The 21657-nt window shown below is 33.1% G+C and overlaps 1 protein-coding gene across 3 annotated transcripts in view; it reads left to right on the top strand.

The window, feature by feature from the left end:
* The window catches only part of Cdh12 (cadherin 12), a 1003328-nt gene extending 989038 nt beyond the window's left edge, over nucleotides 1–14290 (top strand). For all 3 annotated transcript variants that reach the window (XM_028868191.2, XM_028868192.2, XM_028868193.2), the window contains 4 exons: nucleotides 1782–1903; nucleotides 5323–5440; nucleotides 9724–9975; nucleotides 12935–14290. In XM_028868191.2, the coding sequence (XP_028724024.1) occupies nucleotides 1782–1903; nucleotides 5323–5440; nucleotides 9724–9975; nucleotides 12935–13434 (992 nt within the window). In that variant the 3' untranslated portion in view covers nucleotides 13435–14290. The remainder of the gene's footprint in view (nucleotides 1–1781; nucleotides 1904–5322; nucleotides 5441–9723; nucleotides 9976–12934) is intronic.
* The last annotated feature ends 7367 nt before the right edge of the window (nucleotides 14291–21657 follow it).

Genomic DNA, 21657 nt, shown 5'->3' with positions numbered 1-21657 from the left:
ACTTTGTCCTTGTACTTCACATTTGTAAGTTTTAGAGAAGTCTATACTACTAATATTCAGAATTTTATATACAAAGAAAAACTCTTAATAATGTTTATATTGTGTATTCTGTGAGTCCAACATCACCTGGGCAATGTGTTTTAGATCATCAGTACACACTAAACGTTACAGTGTAGGAGGCCACTACTTTGTAAGTATTGTTCATTTCTAGTTTCTTTAGAAAATAAAACTGTTTTACTTATTTAATGAATTTTATATATACATTTACACTATTCACATAACAAATATCAAGTAAGCAGATTCAATGATGTTTATTATGTAGTTTTAGCAATGAGATTAATGATAACTTGCAAAGTTCATTAAACATTTGTATAATACCATTGCATTTATGCAGCAGTCCTATGAATCAGAAACTATTAATACAACCTGTTTTATATGAAGAATTTAAACTTGGTAATGGGAAACTAAGGATAAAATTGGTTGTCAAAATTCAACTAAGTCTTTTCAAACAAATAATGCACCTAAATATAATTTCATATAACATATATTTCTGAAGCATTCTCTAATGTGGTATTTCTTCCATTCACAACCCATACAATAGAATACATTTATCTTCATTTTTTTTTTTTACTATTTGTGCTGGTATGCTTATGTGATTAAGTTTCACTTAGACATTAATTTTTAAAAATATCATTAAATGTTACATAGCGTGTTTTAACTTATGCTTTAATAAATTTTGAGAGCAAGATGATAGAGTTGTTAGAATCAGTCAGTAGTTAAGACTTCTAGTGTGTGTTTCAAAGGTTTATACCTAAGTATTAAGAATCTTCACATTACAGATGTTAAAAAAATGATTGAGTAAATATGGTGGGATGAGCCTGTTGCTGGGGTTTTGTCAATCTGTATTTGTATTTATTTCTTCATTCTTTTAGCTCTGTACTCTGGATAAGATCACCAAACATTTGAGGCAGTTTATCCAGCTGTAAAATCTACATTAGAAAAAAATTATTGTTTTAAAGTAGCTTTAAAATATATTTTGTGCATTGCATTTTCATACTTAATAAATCATTTCCAGTCTTCTTCTTCAACACATGACAATAAGCCAGATAATAAAAACACTGGCTGGGGAAAATTTGCACTTCATGTTAGACAGTGCTTCCTTGCTCCAAAGATATTGGTGGGGTCATAAAGGAATAAATGAGTCTTTATCAAAATTTTATTTATTATTAGTTCCAGAAATAATTTAAGGATGACTTCTGGACTCCCAAAATCAACCCCTTAATTCTATTTTACTTAAATCTGTACCACTAATTTTTGACAGCAAAGATGAATTTGAGATATTTATTTATATATTATGAATATTTTATATATTAAAACTTTTGATTATATTGATACAACACAGAAAACTGTATTTTGTTTAATAAAATAAATATCAACATTGGATAAGGTAAGCTCAGTAAACTAACCCTAAAGAGAGGGTTAAATCAATCTAGGAGAAAAGCCCCACACTTTTGATAACACATCAGTACATAGTTACTCCCACCTGTTAATGGGTCTTCCTCCTGATCTAACAGATTTACATCAATACCTCTCTTATTCATCCTGGTTTGTTTGTTTGTTTGTTTGTTTGTTTGTTTGTCTGTTTTTGCAGTTGCTCTCTTGCAATTTCTTATAATAGAAGATTATTTCCCATTTTATATCAAAGGTAATTGAGAATAAATCTAACTTTTGGAGAAGCAATATCCATGTTTAGTAGTATTATCTTTTTATGTTTTCAACAGGTAACCCATTATTAACCAGCAAAGTCAACATACTGATTAATGTCCTAGATGTCAATGAATTTCCTCCAGAAATATCTGTGCCCTATGAGACAGCTGTATGTGAAAATGCCAAACCAGGCCAGGTATGTTGTCAATATTGAAGTCTGTATAATGGCCTCCTGTAGGTTTGTCCTTTAAGTTTTAAACAAGACACAAACACACATGAGCATAATTATTTTCCTGCATTAGATATCTTCATAGAAGAAAACATTAACAATGCTAGGCGCATATGAATCCGTGGTCGATGGATGTATGTGAAGGTAATAAAATAGTAGCATAGCAGCCGCAATTTTCCATAGGTACAGACTATAACTATGATAGCTAATATAGCTACTGCCTTCTTCGGAGTCTGAAATAGTAAATGATAAAGTTCTATTTGGCTGCTAATAACTAATGTCATTTTGGTTATTTGAAACATTAGAATAGATAAACTAAAATGTTGTATATTAGGTTGTTTTCAGTTTCCAATGTCCCACTGCATTAAGGTTATTTTCCATCTAATAAAACTTTCAAATCAATAAAAATCTTGTGATTCTTGAAATTATTGCCTTTGTGTATTATTCATTATTAAATTAAATGTGAATTTGTTATACCTTAAAGATTTGAACTTTGGGAAAAGTAAAATTTATTAGATTTCAACTTCCTTTCCTTGTATGTGGGAAAAATAATAAAGAATCAGCTTGTGTGCCCTGAGGCTCTATTTTAAGAAATACTTTTTGTTTTCTACCAGAAAACCCTTATAAAAAGAGATGACTCTGATGTCTCCTTTGAGTATTCAGAACATGTGGTTTCAGTGCACTTTATGAACAAAAACTTATCCATCATGTTCCTTGTCTAAGAACTATACATAAGGATAGTTTAACTATCCTCTATCCTTGTCTAATAAGGAGAAATATGTGAATATGTCTGTCTATGTGTTTTGTCTCTGTATCTAATTATCTACATATGTATAGATTATTATCTATCATGAATCTTTGTTCCATCTATTTTTCTGTCTATCATTTATCAATGTGAAAAGGATATTAAAACAGGAGAGTTGGTACTATGGATATGATTGAAGTCCTATATTAAAGTTTTTCTTAGGGAAGTATCTTTCCCTCCCCCCCTCACTGTGTGTGTGCACGCACGCATGTATGTGTGTGTGTGTGTGTAAAAGAAAATAATACATGTTCAAGGTGTCATATGTTCACAGATTACCTTGAACTTATTATGTAGCTGAGAATGTCTTTGAGATTCTGATGTTCTTGATTCCATCTCCATAGTATTGTTTGTACAGTCATGAATCATTATGCCCAATTTGTGATGTGCTGAATATCACATCTGGGCCTTTGTGCATGCTAGGCAAGCACTCTTGCAAGTAAACTACATCCATAAATCTTAAATAGGTTTGATTTAAATGATACTAGTTAGTATGGATTGGAAGCAAAATACACCACAAAATTTAACACACACACACACACACACACATATAGTTGTATAATATGAAGTTATTTAATGTATTGTTATATGACATATTTATTGTTATAGAATATGTAAGAACTTTAAGGGTAAAATAGGATGATGGTAGGACATTGCTCTAAGTCTCAAAAGAGTAAATTTCATATTTTTGAGAGTAGATGTATTAATCAGGGATCTCTAGAGGAAGCAAACAGAATGCATGTGTGTGTGTGAGTGTGTGTGTGAGTGAGTGTGTGTGTGTGTGTGTGTGTGTGTGTCTGTGTGTGTGTGTGAATTGGAGTTTAGTAGAATGGCTTACAGGCTATGATCAAAACAGTTCAACAATGGCTGTCTACCAATGCAAAGTTCAAGAATATAATAGTTGTTCAGTCTGCAAAGGTGGGTGTCTCAAATGGACTTAAGTTTATATAGAAATCCTGAGGAAATGGGCTCCAATGACAGTGAAGGAATGACCTTGCCAGTGAGATCAAGGGCAAGCAGACAAAGATAAAGTGCTTCCTTCTGCTACATCTTATATATGCTTCCAGCAGAAGATGTGGTCCAGATTTAAGGTGGCTCTTTTCTTCTCAAAAGTTGCATATTTAGGGTGGCATTTCCCACCTCAAATAATTTAGTCAAGAAAAAGCCCTCAAGGTGTACTTAGTCACTTGGGTTTTAGTTAATTTCATATGTAGTCAAGTTGACAACCAAGTATAGCCATCACGGTTGATGTGGTGACCTGACTATACTGTTACTTTCCACGATCTGGCTCTTCTAAATGGTATATTATAGAAATGAAACCAATAATAAGTCATGGGATAAATAACTATATTTGTGTAGGAATTCATACTGAGTAAAGGGACTGAAATTCTTACTAAACAAATTTATTTCACTTTTTATCATGCCATGACTATTGATACTTAACATCTCTTCAATACTAGTCTGTTTATCTGTCCATCTGTCTGTCTATCTATCTATCTATCTATCTAATCGATCTATCTGCAAAGTGGTATTTACAAAGATGTAATCTATCTTTCATATATATATTTATGAATCTGTATCTCTGTAGTAAGGCAGATCACAGTCATGGGATTGGATTATAACTAAGAATTATAACAAAAAGTAGTAGATGAATCACATTTCTAAAAGTCTTCTTATATATGTGTACTTTATACCCTGAGATGAGGGTCTTGTGTGGAACATCTTAGCTTTTACTGCAGAACATTATGGACTTCATATTCCTGGCCCCGTCCACATTCTTGGCCCTTTTCTTCACATACTTCTTAATATTTTCTGTGACATAGAGCTTTTAGATATCCTATTTGGTACACCTAATTTGTGAATCCATGAAAGTAATTGCAATTTTTACAGTATATACCTCAGAAGTTAATTTTAGTTTAAATTTTGAGGGCACAATGTAGACATATTTAGATTTTTAACAATGATATACAACTTCTGGAAGCAACTTGGAAGGCACTTGGAAACAGAGATATGAATGTTTCCTTGTCCAAGTAACCTAGAAACACATAATATTTAATCCTAAGCAATGAGAGGTAGAGGTAGCATAACAATCCAAGCAGGCATATATTATCTTATCTGTCTCATCATTTTTATTTTTTAATAAATCAACTCTCATAATGTATTTTCCCTTTAATTTTGCTCTTGCAAGGACACTTAGATAATCAAATGTCCTGTTTCTAGTAGGATTTCACATTTAGTCTAAAAGGCATGTTTATAAGTTAATTTAACATGCAAGCAAGTCCTTTTAATTTTATTTTGTTTCTTACAGAGAATTTTCAAAGCTGGTTTGCTTTTTGATTACACAGATATTGATTGATTTAGAATTAGCCTGTGTCTTCTAATTTTTAGCTGCCATTATTACCTGCAAATGGTTAGAAAATTACTTACAAAAGGCATGCGTAAGAAATTAGGCCACTGATATTGATTCAAAAGGTGTCGTTTCTATCTCTTTGAAATCTTTATTAAATAAAATTATTAGACTGTTATGTAGAGTTACCTGTGACATGGATGACTGACTTCAAGTTTCATCTCAACTTTGTTTCAGATAATTCAGATAGTAAGTGCTGCAGACCGAGATCTTTCACCTGCTGGGCAACAATTCTCCTTTAGATTATCACCAGAGGCTGCCATCAAACCAAATTTTACAGTTCATGACTTCAGAAGTGAGTATAACCACTTACAGATTTACCCCTTATGTAGCCTTGTCAAAGGGCACACAGTGAGGATTCAACTGCATTCCCAAAAAGCAGCTTTACAAGGCATAGAAATCCATATATAAGAAACACAAACTTTTCAACTAGCAACAAATTAATTACTCCATTTTTGTTTTCAGATAATCCATCTTACTCTCATTATAAAGGGGGCTGAGCTTTTAATGATTTAAACAAATAAAACTTTTTCTGGGAAATTGAGTGCTTCATTATTTTGAATAAAGCAGTATAACAATATGCACATTTCTTATACATGCAAATTAATTCTATATTTTTTCTTTTATTTGAGCAACAAACAGTTCTGAGGTGATGCATCAGGCAGTTCAATTAGAATTAACAGAATTTTATTCCCACTGCATTATTCCCCAGGGGCCACAACTGAGAAAATTATCCTAAGTAATGTAAAACTCAGAGCATCTGTATTGAGATCACATGTAAAACCTTTAATGAAATTCCTCAAATGTATCTGTTAAGATAATTTTAGCTACAACTTCTGAAAACATATCTTTCACTTTACTTCCACAATTATAGTCTGCTATTAACACTTCTATGTCTAACATTACTATAGCTATTAATATTACAGTCAGCACAGAAACATTTTTCGGATTAGATTATGGATACTCCTCATTTCATGGTGAGGCTGTTTCATAATAACTTCTTTTAAAGATGGAAATATCCAACTACAGATGATATATTATACAGTATCTAGAACAAATCTTAGTCTACTCTTCTTTAAGTGTGATCAGAGCATTCCCATTAATTTCCACTGGTTAAAAACACATCTAACAAAAGTTAGAGTGGCTTTAAAATGCACTAGGTGTTTGCTACAAGTAAAAGCAGAGTACTTGTTTGGTCATACTTTCCTACCATCATGAATTTTAAAAAATGTAAGCTAAGTCATTTCTATGCCAGAATCAATTGTATTAAGGTTTTCAAACTTTACTTCTGCGACTTTGTACATTGATCTACTCTTTGTACGTATATAATATCTAAGTATCGGGTATCTGATATCATATTCAGTTTAGATGGGAAAACTGAAGTTCTAATGGACTTTGTTTTTCAAACAAGTGAAACGGTATGATATACCGATGATAGTGACAACTGATGAAATAGAAAGATGTCAGGAGAAAACCTCATTTTTTGGTGGTGAATAGAGAGAAGAAAGTCTGAATATCCATATTTCTCACTGAACTTGGAAGGATTTGGCTCTATCCTATGGTGTGAAATGATAAGTATCTGTAAATAAAAATCATACAAAATGTATAATTTTAAAACTAGCATACACATTCTTTTATCATGAAAATAACACTTTACAAAGTATAAGTGGTCAGTATTTAGACAACAATATGTAGAAAATACTGATGTCTAAGGGAATGGAGCCTATGGTCACCAGTTGCTGGAACTGTTTGGGAATAATTAGGAGACATGGCATTGATGGAGGAGGTATGTCTCTGGGGCCCACGCTGAGGTATCAAAAGCCCATGTCACTTCCTCTTGACTTTCTCTACTTTCTGCTGTTGGATCAAGGTGTAAGTTTTCAGCCATCCTTGACTATCTGCTGCCATGCTCTCCACAATCATGGTCATTAATCTTACCCCCTGAAATTATACATTAACTCTATCTTCTATACATTGTCTTGGGGCTTACTCTCTTGTGACAGCAATAAAATTAAAACAACTAAAACATAGCCATATTTTCAGCCTATTAATAACTTATTTGAAAATAAATTAATTACAAAGATCTTAGAAACCGGTGAAAAATTGAAGCAACAGTATAATATGATCAAATTTGTAATTTAGAAATATCACTATAGCTGTTGTATGGAAAGATTTTCCACAGCTTCTGTGTATCTTAGACTATGATAATGACTATGCAGACAAAACTAGCTGTATGGAGGGAAAACTGATACAGGCTTTGCTATAGCTTCTTGACTTCAGTAAAGAGAAGGATATTGGTGAAATTATTAAGGCCACTCCATGTAGTTAAATGGGAGCTTTATTTAGTGCTGTAACTTACAAATGAAGGGATAGGTAGGTTGCAGGGTCTGGGGAAGATATAGAGCAGTCCAGCAGCATTCTCTGGAGAACTCTGCTCGGTCTACTTCCAGCATCCAGGGTCCAGGAACCAAGAGAGGCAGCGTATCCAGATCTCCGGTCTTCAGGGTCCTCTCTTGGCCCTGCCTTGTAGGCGTGACAGTTATTGAAGCCTCAATGGGGGTTTGAACTTCCAGATCAAAGCTGGAATCAAACCCACTACATCTCCCCCTTTTGTCTAAATAAGAAGGTTCTAACCTAATACAAGACTATATAGAAGATCTTAATCTTGAACAACTAAGTTGACAGTTAAATCACTACACAGCAGCAATGACAATTTCAACCAATTTTTTTTTGCACATTTTTTTTAACTTTGGGTGTTTATCTCCTCTAAGTAACCATATTCTGTAAAATATGTATTAAATGTCAGGTATTATGAAATTTGGTGATGTAAAGCTAAAGATTTAGTAAATCAAAGAACAACATTCAAGAATAGAAAACACAGCCGGGCGGTGGTGGTGCACGCCTTTAATCCTAGGACTCGGGTGACAGAGGCAGGTGGATCTTTGTGAGTTCACAGCCAGCCTGGTCTACAGATTGAGATCCAGGACAGGCACAAAGCTACACAGAGAAACCCTGTCTCCAAAAACCAAAAACCAAAAAAAAAAAAAAAATAGAAAACACAATTTGAAAATCTCCACATATTTTTATGTTCTCTTTTGTTTATTATAAATTGTATTTGTTAAATATTTTCATTTTATTGTAAACATTTTAAGGGTCAAAGTGATACTTCATGTGCCTTTTCTTTCCCATAATACAAAGAACAATAAATACTGCATACTCAGTTATCAGTAAATGATAAGCTAGGAACAAAGATCTTTCTTGGTTCTTTTTTTTTTTTTTTCCATTTCAATTGAGCTGTAAAGTATGGCATTTTCCATTTCTCCAAAAGAAAGAGCTAGGTTTTCTATTTCTCTCCTTCTAATGAGTGTCACTCAATTTATGATCTCTGACTCAACCTCATAAAATCCCCCATTGGATTCTGAATATCTCAGTGGTGCTTTAGTCAGTCTTTGTGGTTCTATGGCTGTCCTCAGCCTCAATATTTGTCCCCACTTAATCTGTTTGTAAACACTATTCATGGTGATGCCACCTTGATATTTTACTCATCATTAAATGTTGTCTCTGAAATGATAATATGTAAAACTTACCAAGCGAAACATTATCGCAGCTCAACATTTTCTCATAAGGGTATTTCCTATGTCAATTAGTATAGAGAAGCTGGCGAGGTAAAAGCTGTAAATTCCATTTAAAATTAGTAGAGTGGATTGTGATTAACGTAGTAATATACCTCCAAAAGAAATTTATTTTAATAAGTAGTATACCTTTCTAGTTATTTACATGATTCTCAAGGTTATCGTAATGTTTGTTTTAGAAATAATATTATAAAAAAGAAATTGCTTCAATGAAAAATATAGAACAAACAAAAAAAGTATTTGCTGAAATGTTTATATATAAGAGAAAATGAATTTCCAAAAACTTTGTTAATAAAAATGTTTGATTTTATGTAATTAGATATTTTTCTTGTATTACTATAAGTAAAATATCATACTTGTTGATTTTGTTAAAGATGCAATGAACTACATTTGTAATTACTAGAACATATTAATTGCAGTTATTCATAATGCTTAGGATTTTTAATGAATTTTGATATTTTAACATGCTTTGTTTTCCTTTCCACATTTCATACTCTAATTGATGTGATGAAATCCTCAGTAGAGTCCATTTTTTAATATCAATTTTACAATAGTTTCAAAAGATGTTATTGATATTGTGGCTATAAATATTTAACTTTTGTATTTAGAATGATAACATTCATAGAAGTTTCTCACTACCCAATTATATTTTGATATCAGAAAAAAAAAAAACCTGAGACAACCCAACTTCTGTGTATTATTCTTGTGATAAGACTATTCTTCCTCAACGGAAAATTTAATACATATACCACCAAGATGAATATTTTGTCTTTTGCAGAGGATTATTTTAATTACATCTGATTATATTTTTATAGTTTTTATAATGATTTAATAAATAATTATATAAGGATACATTTTATCGATTCAAAAAGAACTTCCTCTTGCTTAGCAGATACCAATTTAAAACTTGAAGCGAAACTCACAGTAACTATGTCCTGTTTTGCAGACAACACAGCTGGAATTGAAACCCGGAGAAATGGATACAGCCGCAGGCAGCAAGAGTTATACTTACTTCCTGTTGTAATAGAAGACAGCAGTTACCCTGTCCAGAGCAGCACGAACACAATGACTATTCGTGTTTGTAGATGTGACTCTGATGGGACCATCCTGTCTTGTAATGTGGAAGCAATTTTTCTACCTGTAGGACTCAGCACGGGAGCTCTGATTGCAATACTACTATGCATTGTTATACTCTTAGGTTGGTTTTCATATTAATCATACTTCCTGAATCTCTAGCTATCTCTTTATTCTATGCTCTAATGTCTATAAAATTTTGTTTACTGAGCTGGTTTGTAAATCACTGGCTACTTAAAATAATGTTTTATTAAATATATTTTCTGTTTGTTATTTCCCATATATCATCAACAATAATATCTTCAAGTCATAAGGAATATTAATGTTGAAAATTTGACTCCTTTTCTACCATGGAATTCTCTGTGATAATTATTCATTTAAAACCATTTCTAAGTTTCATTAAGCCATGTGCATGAGCATAAACTGGGTTTATAATTTTTAACCTTCTAAAATATATGTAATTCATAAAAAGCATACCAATTATTCCAAATAATCTTGAGCTTAGAGTATAATTACAATAAAATTATAAATATTGCTGTGTTTACTAATACAATCCTTAATTATTCAGAATTGTACTCCCAATGAGTTCCATTCAATAAACTAGATTTTATAATCAAAAATAAAATATAACCATTTCTCAACTTTGCAAACTATTGTCATTGCCTAATAAAACTTATACTATAGTTTAAAAATATCCCAGATACATAATACTTTGTAATTTCAATCTCAATAAAGAAATAATGAAAACAATGTTCTAAGAAAGAAGTAGAGGGTAAGTGACCCCAAATACGTTTACATTCTGCTTACATTGCTATCTTAAAATATCTTCAACCCATTCAACCCATTCCAAATCCTAAAACAAATCTGTAAAAATTTCCTCTTTAACAGAGAAGAGCTGACTGCCATATGCAGAAGTACTGCTAGGAGAAGTTTTGAAATCAGCATATAGTTTGTATCAATATGTCAGAATAAATATATCTCTACTAAAACCTTTTTACTCTGGCATTCATTTTGTTCATATTTTCTATCTACTGATTTCTTCAGTGAGAGAAAGTATCTATTTTTATGGTCACTCTTTAAAACCAAAAGAAATGGATGTAAACCTGGGCTTTGAGCTTAAGCAAGCATAGTCTTCATATAAAACATCCTAAAAAGGGGGGAGGGGAGCAGTAGCTTTTTTTTTCTCTAGAATAGAAATAGTAGTAAGCAGTAGCTAACACTTTATGGAGCATGCTCCATGAGTGCGACACTCGTGGGAACATAGTGATTTCTAGACCAGTTTGAACAGTATAGATATTAATTCTGTGTGGGTAGCTTGGTTACATGAACAAAACATTCTTTATATCTTCATAATACATAACAATATTCATCGAGCATATGTTTTTACTGATGTTATAAACTTTATACTGTATATTTCAAATATAATTCTCACATCAGAAATTATCCATGTTTTATTGTTATTTGACTTCAATTAAAATGTACCTGTTCTCCTCTATGATCAGGTAGCTATTTGAACCTGAGAGTACTTGTGTATCTTCATAATATGGCTCAAAATATTCTAGGTATTCGCCTTTGGCTCATGTGTCCCCCATGAAATAAGCAAGCAAATTGTTAACTCATCAGTATCATACAATGACATTTACAGTGTGATTATCTCCCAGAATTCTTCCTGAATATCCATAATTCTTTGTACTATTTTTGATGCTATTAACCTCCTTGTTCATAAAAAAGAATCATTTGCATCCATTGTCTCATATAAGATTCTATTTTAAAATACATGAAGAAAATATTCTTTGAATGTACAGCCACATACTTTTTAGTATACCATTTCCATGTCCTTTCATGGAATGAGAATAAACAATAGAAATCTGTAGAGCTGGTATTGTTTTATAGATAGCCTTCCACCATATCTTATGGAGTCTGTCTTTCTACTCTTGCACTGCTAAAGCTTTTTGATACTTAGGGATGCTCTTTATAGTTTTCAGTGTATCACCCAATCCCTGGGATATCAGTAACAGTGAATCTTATATGCCAAAGGAAAAACACACAGTCCTAAATATCATTCATGGATTATTTTATAGAAGCAATATCAAAGGCTTCTGTTTCTTTCTAATAGGCTCAATTTTTTATTTAACGTGGAAAGAGATGGAATATATACATGATCACTTCTCCTCGAGTTTTCTCTACTCTCTCATTTAATCTCTGCTCTGGAAAAACAAATACACTTTGCTTTTATCCTATTGGGACTGTTTTGGAAGGATAGGAAATTGTTGCCCAAACCTATACACTTACTACATTATGTCTATCTATGCCTGCTGATGTTTTGAATAATAAACACCATTAACTTAATGGCAAACATTCAGTCATTAGAAGTAAAAGGATACAATGATAACTGAGGTGATTAGGTACACCAAAGTATATTCTCAAGAAGTCATATTGAATACCATATATCTTGTGTACAATATTATTAAGCATTCCACTACTCAGAATGAGAAACAATAAGAGGTATTAATTTCCAAAGTCTATTGTGTTGTTTTCTTTCCTCTTTCCTTCCTCTTACTCCATCTCTCTCTCTAATTCCCTTTCTTTCTTATATAGTGCTTTTAGTATTGATTCTTCACCAATTTTGAGTATTTAACTGAAATATTTTTAACTAACAATATTGTAGTTGGTGATTTATCCATCACTAATATTTACATGATCCTTTATAGCTCAACATCTATGTATTTTTTATCACCCCTTTCAAATATCTATACAGTTAGAGGGGACATTTTCTCGTTTTACCGTTTTTATTGGTCTAATATTTTTCTCTGAGTCCAAAACACACTAAAATACAGATAGAAAAATATTTGATATCATTAATGACTTTTCTGTGATTTCCTGATATTTAGCATTTCAATGTGAATTTGGCGTTAGAAAATTCATAAGCATATGCATAACCTTACTGGTTATATTATTATAACTATGAATATATTATGAGGCCATTAAAGAAATGCAGCTCTCCTGTTCCATGTCAGCATTTACAGAGCTAAAATGATGTAGTTGCTTCCGTTTAACAAGTTGCTATTTTTGTGTTCTTCTAGCTATAGTTGTCCTGTATGTGGCACTGAGAAGGCAGAGGAAGAAAGACACCTTGATGACGTCTAAGGAAGACATCAGAGACAATGTCATCCATTATGATGATGAAGGAGGTGGGGAGGAAGACACCCAGGCTTTTGACATTGGAGCTCTGAGAAATCCCAAAGTGATCGAAGAGAACAAATCTCGCAGGGATATAAAACCAGACTCCCTCTGTCTACCTCGTCAGAGACCACACGTAGAAGATAACACAGACATAAGGGATTTTATTCACCAAAGGCTACAGGAAAACGATGCTGATCCAGCTGCCCCACCATACGATTCCTTGGCCACTTACGCATATGAGGGCAATGGGTCAGTGGCGGAGTCACTCAGCTCCATAGACTCTCTCACCACAGAAGCCGACCAGGACTATGATTATCTCACAGACTGGGGGCCCCGCTTTAAAGTCTTGGCAGATATGTTTGGAGAAGAAGAGAGTCACAATCCTGATAATGTCACCTAGGGGAGAAGAAAAGGTTGATGATTCACTTGTAGAGAAGAAAAATTTAACAAAAGTAACAGAAATAACACACACACACACACACACACACACACACACACACACACACACACACACACGAGGCTCCCAGGTTCTACAAGACAAGATTCCTTTCATTATCCAGTTTCTAGACATTTGTTCTATTTATCATATTGTCATTTTGGGTTATTCTGCTGACACAAGATAAATCCTGTAATATGTACTTGCTTTGTTTTGTTCTGTTATTTCAGGACCGCACTGAGCCGAGCTCAGGCCTATTAAGTACAGTTCACTGACATGACAACCGAGAATGAAGATCGCTTTGTGGCATCACGGTGGAAGAGTGTGAGATTTTTCTTAATTCCACTAAAGTGCCTATTGAAACTCTTATCATTTAACGTGGTGTACACAACACTCTGCTGTGATGGCTTGGCAGGATTCCGAGATAAAGAGGAACGAAGCAGACAGTGTCTATGTTTCAAGGAGCAATTGTGACCCGCTGATTCTCATTCCTCTCAAGAACAAAGAATAATACTTCCCAAACTCCATCTTTTTAGAAGCGAAAGCTTTTTTCATTTGTGAATTGTAAAACGAAAAGTATTTGTTTTTCCTAGTCTTTCAGAAACTGGAATAAATGAGACGTTATGAAATTCAATATATAAGTCATGAATTATAAAATCCGTGCTTAAATCATAACATTAGTTCATGTAAAATATGTTAATTAAGCTGTTTGCTTTTCCAAAAACTAAAATCATATACTGGAAATAAAAAGGATCCCTCTTTATAAAGAGACACATCAGGGCTCAAATTCCAGCTTCAAATAAACATTGGTTTGTTTAAATCTATAGTGGTATGTGGAAACTGGTTTTAAAAAGCGAACAAATCATGTAAGCTTTCAGTCAGAGAAAAAGTTTCACATGTGTTTCTACTGAAATTTCTGAAAGGAAAATATACAACTAATTTAAACATGGAAGAACTCAACATTCAGATTCTTAGCATTTCTGTCAGTGATACGTTGATGAATGATTCAAACGAAATACATATCAAATAGTGTGATTTGTAACAAGTATGAACACTTATTCTGTACTACTGAACAAATAAAGTCAGGGACTTCAGAAAATAAAACCAATGACTAAATCCCAAAGGGAGCAAAATGGATACAAGGCAGCTGATTCACTTGTTCTAGTGAAGTTGATTTTTAACTTTGTCAACTCAGTTATTATTGGCTCAGAATAACCTCTTCACTATCTCATCTACCAAAATACTAATGGAAATTACTCATTCTTATTCTTTGTATAGAACTTTCCCAGTGTGTGCAAATGACTGAGAAAGAGTAGAATTTATGACTATATTAGTAAGCATGGCTCCAATCAATTCAACATGGGTTATATATTATTCAGAAATTCACAAGATACGACAAGTGCAAACTGACCATAAAGTGACAACTATTCTTAACAATGGTATTTGTAACAACTAACTTCTACCTATAACATATGTAGGGAAAAATAAAGTTATTTAAAGAGCCATGCATAAGATATGGCTACTGTCTAATTTTGTTTTAAAATACCAGTGAAGATAATTATCATTTGTGGGGATATGAATATGAAATTTTACACTGTGGAATCTTAGAAATTAAATAATGGACAAATTAATTTCAGCATATTCTCTAATTCATATTTTTAATTTTTCATGTCGTAGGGATATGCCCATTTGTTTCTCTGTTTACCACATCTTTAGACTCACTTTATTCCTTTTGCAATGGGATTTAATTTTTTTTCAGTCAGCATACAATTCTACTGTTGTTTCAATTTTTATGTAATAAATAAATATTTTCAGTATTTCACAATTGAGAAAAGTAACTGTCTTATAATTACATTACCACACTAGAGAAGAAAAAAAAACTAATGTAACTTACTTCTTATTTCTCTATGTATAGAGAATGTCTTCTTGAAGAAGGTTAATATGCAAGACCACATCCTATTAAGACATAATTCTTATTAAAGCTTACTGCATTTAGTATTTTCACAGAAAATATAACTGCCTTTTCATAAAATTGCTGAGCAGAAGCCATGATGACATGAAGACCTGAGAGACAGATTGTTTTAAACCACATGACTAAGAAAATATGAAAACATGCAATGTGTAGCTCTTGGTTTTCATCACACATGCAGCTCCAAATATCTTTGTCATTTCCTGCATTACTTCATTAGCTTTCTAGGCTGATCCTAACAAGTTATCACAAAGAAAGTGTCTTTAAAAAATAAAGTTTATTTCTTCAATCTAACAGAAGATTTCCTCTCAGCATCTTCTCCTGTTCTTAAAGTAGGCATTTTCTCTTTTTTCTTTCCCTTCCCTTCCCTTCCCTTCCCTTCCCTTCCCTTCCCTTCCCTTCCCTTCCCTTCCCTTCCCTTCCCTTCCCTTCCCTTCCCTTCCCTTCCCTTCCCTTCCCTTCCCTTCCCTTCCCTTCCCTTCCCTTCCCTTCCCTTCCCTTCCCTTCCCTTCCCTTCCCTTCCCTTCTCTTTTCCTTTCTTTCCACTGTGGTCTGATCTTTGTGCTTGTTTCTCTTTCTCTTTTCATAAGGGCAACCTTCTTATTAGAACAGCAGCATCTACCCACAGGACCTCTTTTTACCTTGTTAACCTTATTAAAGGCCTTATCATCAAACCTTATCACAGTCTAAGGAATGTGGGTTGGTACTTCAGTATATGGATCCATCCAATCCCAATATGAAGTTATTAATAATTACTTTCGAAATAGCATTCAATTTACAACAACCAATGGAAGTAAAATAAAAATAAGCTTAGACTTAATGATCAAAGTAATATGTGATGTAGAAAAGAGATCCCTTGGTGCTTACAATTAGAGGGATTATTCTATCTTTTAGATTAATGAAAGTTCTAAGCCTAATATTTCAATATCTGTAATACCTTGGTATGTTTTTTTCATGCAAATGGGTTTTGACTTTCATTAAAGCATTAAGCAATATAAAATGTTAAAAATTTATATGAATGGTTTTAGCTATAAACAATTAAAACGCAATTTTATTATTGGCTTGCATGTCTACCTTTATAGATTTGCATATGTACATATATAAAACGTATTGCTATTCAAAGATGTGTACAATCAACATATAAAAGTGAAGCAGTGTTATTGATGTACTAGAAACCAATCTGCGTGCTTTGAACCTTATTCACTCTATAGATTCAAAATGTTCTATGGATCAAATTCCTTGGCCTCCAGTGTTTTTTCTTCTTTTTAGTAAAACTAATTTGCTATATTTAGTGTCATGTACAATTAATCTGAAGTTTTCTTATCCATAAATTATAGTAATGACTGTATGAAACATAGCCAATAATTTACATACAGACTAAGATAATTTGAAGACTCATGGATATTTGAAATCATTTACATAAAAATAATTTTAATCATATAGGGACTTGACTGATCAGTCATGAAAGTTCACGAGTTCTACTTCAGAGAATTATGCAATTATTCTTTATGGATATATATGAAAAATATTCGGTGAAATCAAAATGTAGATGAATGTACAAGAAGAGAGAAAAAGCATCATATCTTAATGATAACCCAGTTATTGAGGAAGGGATATTCTCTTTCTTTAAAAATTATGCAAAAATGTCAGTACCATTAGGAAATCTGAGGTTATTATGCAATATCATGATAGAGTAGGGGATTCACACAAGCCCTGGGTTACACTCTAAAACCCACAAATACAGTGAAACAATAAAAATGATAACAACATCAATAATCATAACTTAAAAACAAATGTAAATATGAAAACATTGTATTTTAGTGGATACTGATTAAGTACATTCCTAAAAATGGAGGTGGTTTAACTTAGTGTTATGTTACTAGCCAAAAGACTGATTATGAAAGAGGATTGGCTTACATAAGATCCTTTGCTTAATAACTTTCCCCTTGTCCTCTAAAATAGTGGCAGTTTGGTTAGCTCTCTAAAACTTATTTGGATCCATTACTTCCTTGTTATGTTAAAAAGTGGTTTTGGGGGAGGAGAAATTGCTCAATTTTAAGAGAACTTGCTGCTCTTCAGGAGGACCTGGGTTCAGTTCCCAGCACGGTTCTCAGGATGCCACATGACTGTCAACTAACTTCCTTACCCAGAAATTTTGATACTCACTTCTGGACTTAAATATACCTGCATACACACATGCAGATACCTGTAAAGAAATACACACATATGCACATGATTAAAATAAAACGCATTTATGTGGAAAGGGTATTTTGTCTCATATTCTCTCATCAGCTCACTAGGTGAAACAGAAGGCTGCCTGTTCCCAACCTACATCAAATAAGATGTAGTGTTTTGTATGAGGCTATTCATCATTTTCCTTATCTCAGTGTTAAGAAATTTCATTTTAAGTCTCTATACATATGTTGTCATTCTCATGACTATATATTTTCTCCCCCTTTTAGTATGGAGCTTTGGAACCTGTAATTCTGTTAAATTTCCCTTTGTTCCCTCTGGTGGAATCTTAATGTTTACTTTGTTGTAATTTTAATACTTGGTTTTTGTATATTCTTTGTTTAATAGTAAATTGTATTAGCTTTTAAATTTTACTTTCCACTCCATGTTTTATCCTATTTTGTGATGTTCATCTTATTTATTTCTACAAGTTGTAACCATTGTATTCACAGGGATTTTCTGTTTAATTACCAGGGTATTTGTTATGGTTCTGTTTTTTCTTTCTCTATTTTACAGCTAATAATATGTAAGTTTTATCTTGAGTTTCTTATTATTTTAATTATAGCTGTTTAAAAATTACATATTCATTTTTCTCCCTAAGTTGGATGCAAAGTCACAATGTAGGGGAAGAAATCATATTATATTAGGCATTCTTTTAAACATAGTCCCTTCAGCCTCTCTCATTCATCAATTCAGTTTTCTCTTTACTTGAAATAAGATTCTGACATATTTTAATGTCATGTGAGAAGGTCCACTTTTGGACCAAAGGCTTCACTGCTCTCCAATAGGAAAATCCACTACTGAGTTCCACCCACAATTCCATCACTGAACCATTAACCTTCAACTCATATACCCCAAATGCTGACTGCTACATAGACTATGTGACATCTGGTTTGCTGTAAACATAAAAACATTGATACAGATACACCCATCTACATATTATGAAAGTAGTATAAAGAAAGATTTACAAAAATTATTCCCTTATCATGAAAATAGTTATCATTGTAATATTTTTTTCAGTATAGAAGGACACACAAATATAAACAAAATCTGTAAAATATATCCTGAGAAATTTAGCTGTTATATCCATTTTAACAAACAACCACATCAACAAATTTTTCCTGTTTTTTTATGTATACATAATACATATGCAGATGAATGCGTATAAATGTTTTTTCAAATTAGTATTGTGAAATGCCACTGAATTCGTCACTGAATTTCTCATAATTTCTAATGTTGTGGATTTTTCAGCAATCAATCTAATTGGCAAATTTATTAAAAGTTTTTAATTTACCTAGGCATTTAATTTATTCATATTTGTATAGTTTTATGAAAATTGAAGAAATATGATGCAAGAAAACCCAAAAAACTTGAATAAGACTGAGAAATAATAAATAAGGAATTAAAACACTTTGATTGTGAAGACCTGAAAAAATCTAATGTCAATATCCATTATGGGACTCTTCCCATGATTATCTTCCAACTTTCAGGCTAGTGTTTACTATATTGTTCTTACAAATGAAGTTAACAATGGCCCCTGGCGATTCTGAATCATATTATACTTCATCATTAAACTTCTTTATTAAGAAAAATAACCCACACATCATTGGTTCTGTTGTTGATATCTTACACAGTATTCAAAGTGTAGAGTACATAGTACAGGAAAAAAAATGTATCTCTATATTACTGTATATTAGAAACAGTATCACAAAGCATCTTTTCATTCATCAGTATCAACAACCTAACTCTGGGTTTAACTTTGCAAACAATACTAACTCACTTATTTTTATTTCCTATTTCCAGCCTCCCGTAATTCCAGATTTATCAGAGCCATCACCCTCCCTATATCTGCAATTTCTAAAATCAGTTTTCCTACCTTGTATTTTCCCCAGTTGGTCATGCCTAAAGAAAGCATGAGTCATTGCTGAAAACCAGCATATATTATTACCAAAGTGATCTAAGAGAATAATTACTTTCCTTTAGCTGCTACCTCCATTTATTGAAGTGATACTCATTGTGGGATACAATGCCTAAATAGTTCTAAATGTGAAATGGCTACAGTACCTTGATAAGACAAATGTGGCTAGATCTATTTTGTGCATGAGTAAATACAGCTTGGTCTTATTTGGTAGTCTGGACAATAAGACATAATTAGCAAGTGGCAGAGCTGGAATTCTAACAGAGTTCTGAAGGGCACACCACACACTCCCACCTCATTCAGTCATAACTGCCATACAAACTGAAGTCCATTTCTTTTGGAGTTCACTAGTAACTCCATAATTGAAAACCTCGGTGATCCTTACTTTCATCTGTCTGCGATTCATATTGAGTTCGGCACAAGATCACCTCTCATCTTCCAACTCCTGCTTCCATTTCCAGGTTCCCTGGATTTTTTTTCCATCTCTGAGACTTCTGTACCTACACATCACCAATATAAACCCCGCATTAGAGTTGTCATGTTTTTATTTCTTTATAATGAACATTTATTAATCTCTATTGTAATAAATTTCCCATCTCAATCAATGCTATTGAGAAAAAATTCTTTTTCTATTTTTAATGAAAATAAATTTTTCTCATATAATATATCTTGATAAAGGTTTTCCCTCCATCTACTCCTCCTAGTTTCTCCATATCTCCCATCCCATCCAAGTTAACTTCATTTCAGCCTCTCATTAGAAAATAACAGGCTGTTAATGGATAATAAGAAAATAAGAAAAAACATGGTAAAACAATATCTTACACATCAGAATTTGATAAGACAAAAAACACATGAGGAAAAGTGCCCAAGAGAGGAGATAAGAATCAGAGACCCTCTAGTTTACACACTCAATAACCCCATAAAACAGTAAGCCATTATATATAATCAGAGAAGCTGGTGCAGACCCATGCATGCCCTGTGCATGTTGCCTTAGCCTCTGTGAGATCATGTGAGCCTTGATCATGTAGATTTAGAGGACCTGGTTTTCTTGGTATCCCTTATCACCTCTGGATCTTACACTCTTTCTATATCCTCTTCCACAGGATTCTGTGAATCTTGATGAAAGGGATCTGATGCAGACTTCACATTCAGGGCTGAGTGTTCCAAGGTTTCTCATGCTCAGCAAAATGTCTGGCTATGGGTCCCTATATTCGTTCCTATTTGATGCAGGAGGAAGCTTCTCTGCTAATTGATGGAGAAGATAGTAGAATGTCATTAGTAGTCATTTTATTACAACATTTTAAAGAAAGTAGTATTTGGTTTTACCCTAGGTCTCTGGCCTATCTAGTCTCTAGTTTATGATCTGCACCTTAAGTACTGGGCCTTAAATCTAATCAGACATTGGCTGATTACTTTCAAAAGTTTTGTGTAACATTGCCCTAGCATATCTTGCATGGAGAACAACATTGTAGATCAAAAGTATTCTGTCTGACAGAATGTTTACATTTCTCTTTGGGTTGTCTGTAGAGTACCTTCCTGGACCAAGAAACCAGAATACAGAGGTGAAGACACTGTGTAGGCACTGGCTTGACTTCTCCATGTTCAATGAGTTGTGTTGGTTTAGTCTTCAGTAGTGGGGCCTACACGTCAGTTTGTGGAGAGCCATGTATGGTCTTGTCAATAGTCGGCACTGTTTATAGATTCCCATGGGACTCTTTTGGCCAAAAACTCAATTAAATGCAGCCCATTTCTGGTAACGAAAGCTTCTTTTGGTAACAAGAGATGGCCAGTTGGAACTCTATCTCCTTCATCATTTGGGGATTCCATTTGGAATGCCTTTATACATGTATGTATTTAAGGAAGCTTCTATTGCATCAGATTTCAATACTATCCCTCAAATGGCCCCCAATTTAGCTCTCCCTTTATTTCCTCCCTTATCTGCTGCTTGTAGTCAGATAGTTTCTCCAGTCCAGTTCAGCCCCATAGTCCTGTAGCTGCTTATAAAATAATCACTCAAAGGCTTAATATTATTTACAAACTGTAGAATCTATGGCAGGCTTCTCACTAC

Source organism: Peromyscus leucopus, chromosome 11 (assembly GCF_004664715.2).
Source record: "Peromyscus leucopus breed LL Stock chromosome 11, UCI_PerLeu_2.1, whole genome shotgun sequence".
NCBI lineage: Eukaryota > Metazoa > Chordata > Mammalia > Rodentia > Cricetidae > Peromyscus > Peromyscus leucopus.
The sequence above is the reverse complement of the archived record's forward strand: the minus strand, read 5'-3'. Positions and strand labels throughout refer to the sequence as shown.